General features: G+C 46.3%; 1 protein-coding gene across 1 annotated transcript in view; it reads left to right on the top strand.

The window, feature by feature from the left end:
• Positions 1 to 552: 552 nt before the first annotated feature.
• Positions 553 to 2,117, top strand: part of MTMR3 (myotubularin related protein 3) — a 40,252-nt gene continuing 38,687 nt past the window's right edge. Inside the window, exons 1-2 of the mRNA XM_017837447.1 lie at positions 553 to 575; positions 789 to 921. Of these exons, the coding sequence (XP_017692936.1) occupies positions 553 to 575; positions 789 to 921 (156 nt within the window). The remainder of the gene's footprint in view (positions 576 to 788; positions 922 to 2,117) is intronic.

Raw genomic sequence — 2,117 nt, 5'->3', positions numbered from 1 at the left:
TCCCCAGTCCCTCTCCTGTCCCTCCATCCCTTGTCCCCAGTCCCTCTCCAGCTCTCCTGGAGCCCCTTTAGGCCCTGCAAGGGGCTCTCAGCTCTCCCTGGAGCCTTCTCTTGTGCAGGTGAACCCCCCCAGCTCTCCCAGCCTGGCTCTTATATCAACTGAAGATGTGGTTTCTTTCATTGTAATATAAAATATTTCTACTTGATCTAAGCTAAGTTGGTGTAAAACCAGATTATTTTGAAGTTGAGCATTTACACTTTTCACTCAACTCAGCTAAACTGGGCTTAAGTCACATTTGTAATTAAATGTGCAGTGTGATGTCACTGCAGGTTTTCTAACTTCATAAAACAGCAGCATGTTGGGCATTTTCATATTTGCAGTGAGAAATATGAAGCAGAAGGTAGGATTTGTCCAGCTGACTTGAGCTGTGATGCATTGGGGGATCCAGTCTTGGCTGGTTACCTGAGCTTACGTGGTGAATATTGGGGAAATAGCAGAGGAGATTATTCATCTTGGATGTTTTGCCTACTTTAGGATGGATTTAATGACATTATGGAAATGCCACTCTCCATTAAGTAAGGAGTGTGAGAGCATAATTCAAGGGCTTGGCCAGCCTGCTTGCCAAAATATGAGCACATTTGTCATAAAAATTCATTGCTTTCCCTGAGCAAGCACTTCCCACTCAGGAAAAGGAACCGAAAATGAGGGACCACTTAAGAAAAAGCTACAATTAACCTCTGAGCTGGCCTCAGCAGGGTTCCAGTGTGGTCTGAGGGTGTTGCTGAAAGGTTTCTCCTTGTGCAGGTGCCGTTCATCGAACTCCACGGGGAGAGCACGGAGTACGTGGGGAGAGCAGAGGATGCCATCATTGCACTGTCCAACTACAGGCTGCACATCAAGTTCAAGGAGTCTGTTGTGAATGTAAGTGCTGCTCACCCTCTGGGCTCATCTCCATCACCAAACCAGAGTTTAGGATGAGAGCTCGGTGATCCTGCCTTTTAAGGGTGGTGGGAAGGAAAAAATCTCTTTATAGTGTTCAAATCCCATTTCTCAGGGAGAACAGATACGTAGATCTTGGTGTACATAGATACACCAAAATCAAATCCCATTTCTCAGGGAGAGCAAAGAGTTATTAAGGCACCGAAAGGTGACTCAGCACCTCTGAAAATCGAGTTTCCTGAGGAAATGTCACATCACTCAAGTTGATGTTCACTTTACAGCTCTGTCAGCCATGGCTTCTCCCCAAGCTCTGAATGGGAGAAATAAAACCTCTTTCAAAGGGCTTTTGGAGCATCAAAGCTCGATTTATGCCTTGCTTGGAGCTTAAAAGGGTGGAAGTGGGTCCAGCTGCTGCAGTGATGTGCCAGACATTGGGTGGTGTGAGTACAGTCACTGACAGAAGAGATCTGGAGCTGGACCTCACCTTCAGCTGCACTGCTTTAAAGAGCTTTTTGCCAAGTGCCCATTCTTTAAAATTGTTGCTTATCCACCTCCTCGTGGCCACAGACACAAATTAACTGGGTGTTGGAGGCTCCTGTGCAGGGGGTGATGCTGACACAGACCAGTTGTAACACCAGTTGTGGATTATAGAGTTTGACAGGACATTATACATGGCACAGATTTATTTCTGTGGGAATTTATAATAAAACCAGTAAAATAAAATCCAAAGACTCAAAGCATTTTTTTTTATTCCTGATGAGAAAAGTCTCCTTATTCCAACCCAAGTCTCCTTATTTTTACCAGTCTTCTTATTTTTACCAGTCTCGTTATTCCAACCCAATTCCTGACCCTGGCTAGTTCCCAACTGCCAGTGTCAGTCACAGACCCTGAACTCTGCAGGGGTGAGTTAAGTGTCAGCCCCCAAACTGTGTGTTATTCCAGAGCTGGGAGAAGCAAGGGAAGCAAAATACAGGAGTTGACAAGTGTCCAACACATACATGACTGAGACACACATGACCCAGTGATGTGAGACACCACAGTCATGGAATGCTTTGGGTTGGAAGGGACCTCAAAGCTCATCCAGTTCCATCCCAGCTATGGGCAGGGACACCTCCCACCAGCCCAGGTTGCTCCAAGCCCCGTCCAACCTGGCCTTGGACACTTGCAGGGATCCAGGG

The sequence above is a fragment of the Lepidothrix coronata genome, unplaced genomic scaffold (genome assembly GCF_001604755.1).
Source record: "Lepidothrix coronata isolate B3197 unplaced genomic scaffold, Lepidothrix_coronata-1.0 Scaffold305, whole genome shotgun sequence".
Classification (NCBI taxonomy): domain Eukaryota; kingdom Metazoa; phylum Chordata; class Aves; order Passeriformes; family Pipridae; genus Lepidothrix; species Lepidothrix coronata.
The sequence above is the reverse complement of the archived record's forward strand: the minus strand, read 5'-3'. Positions and strand labels throughout refer to the sequence as shown.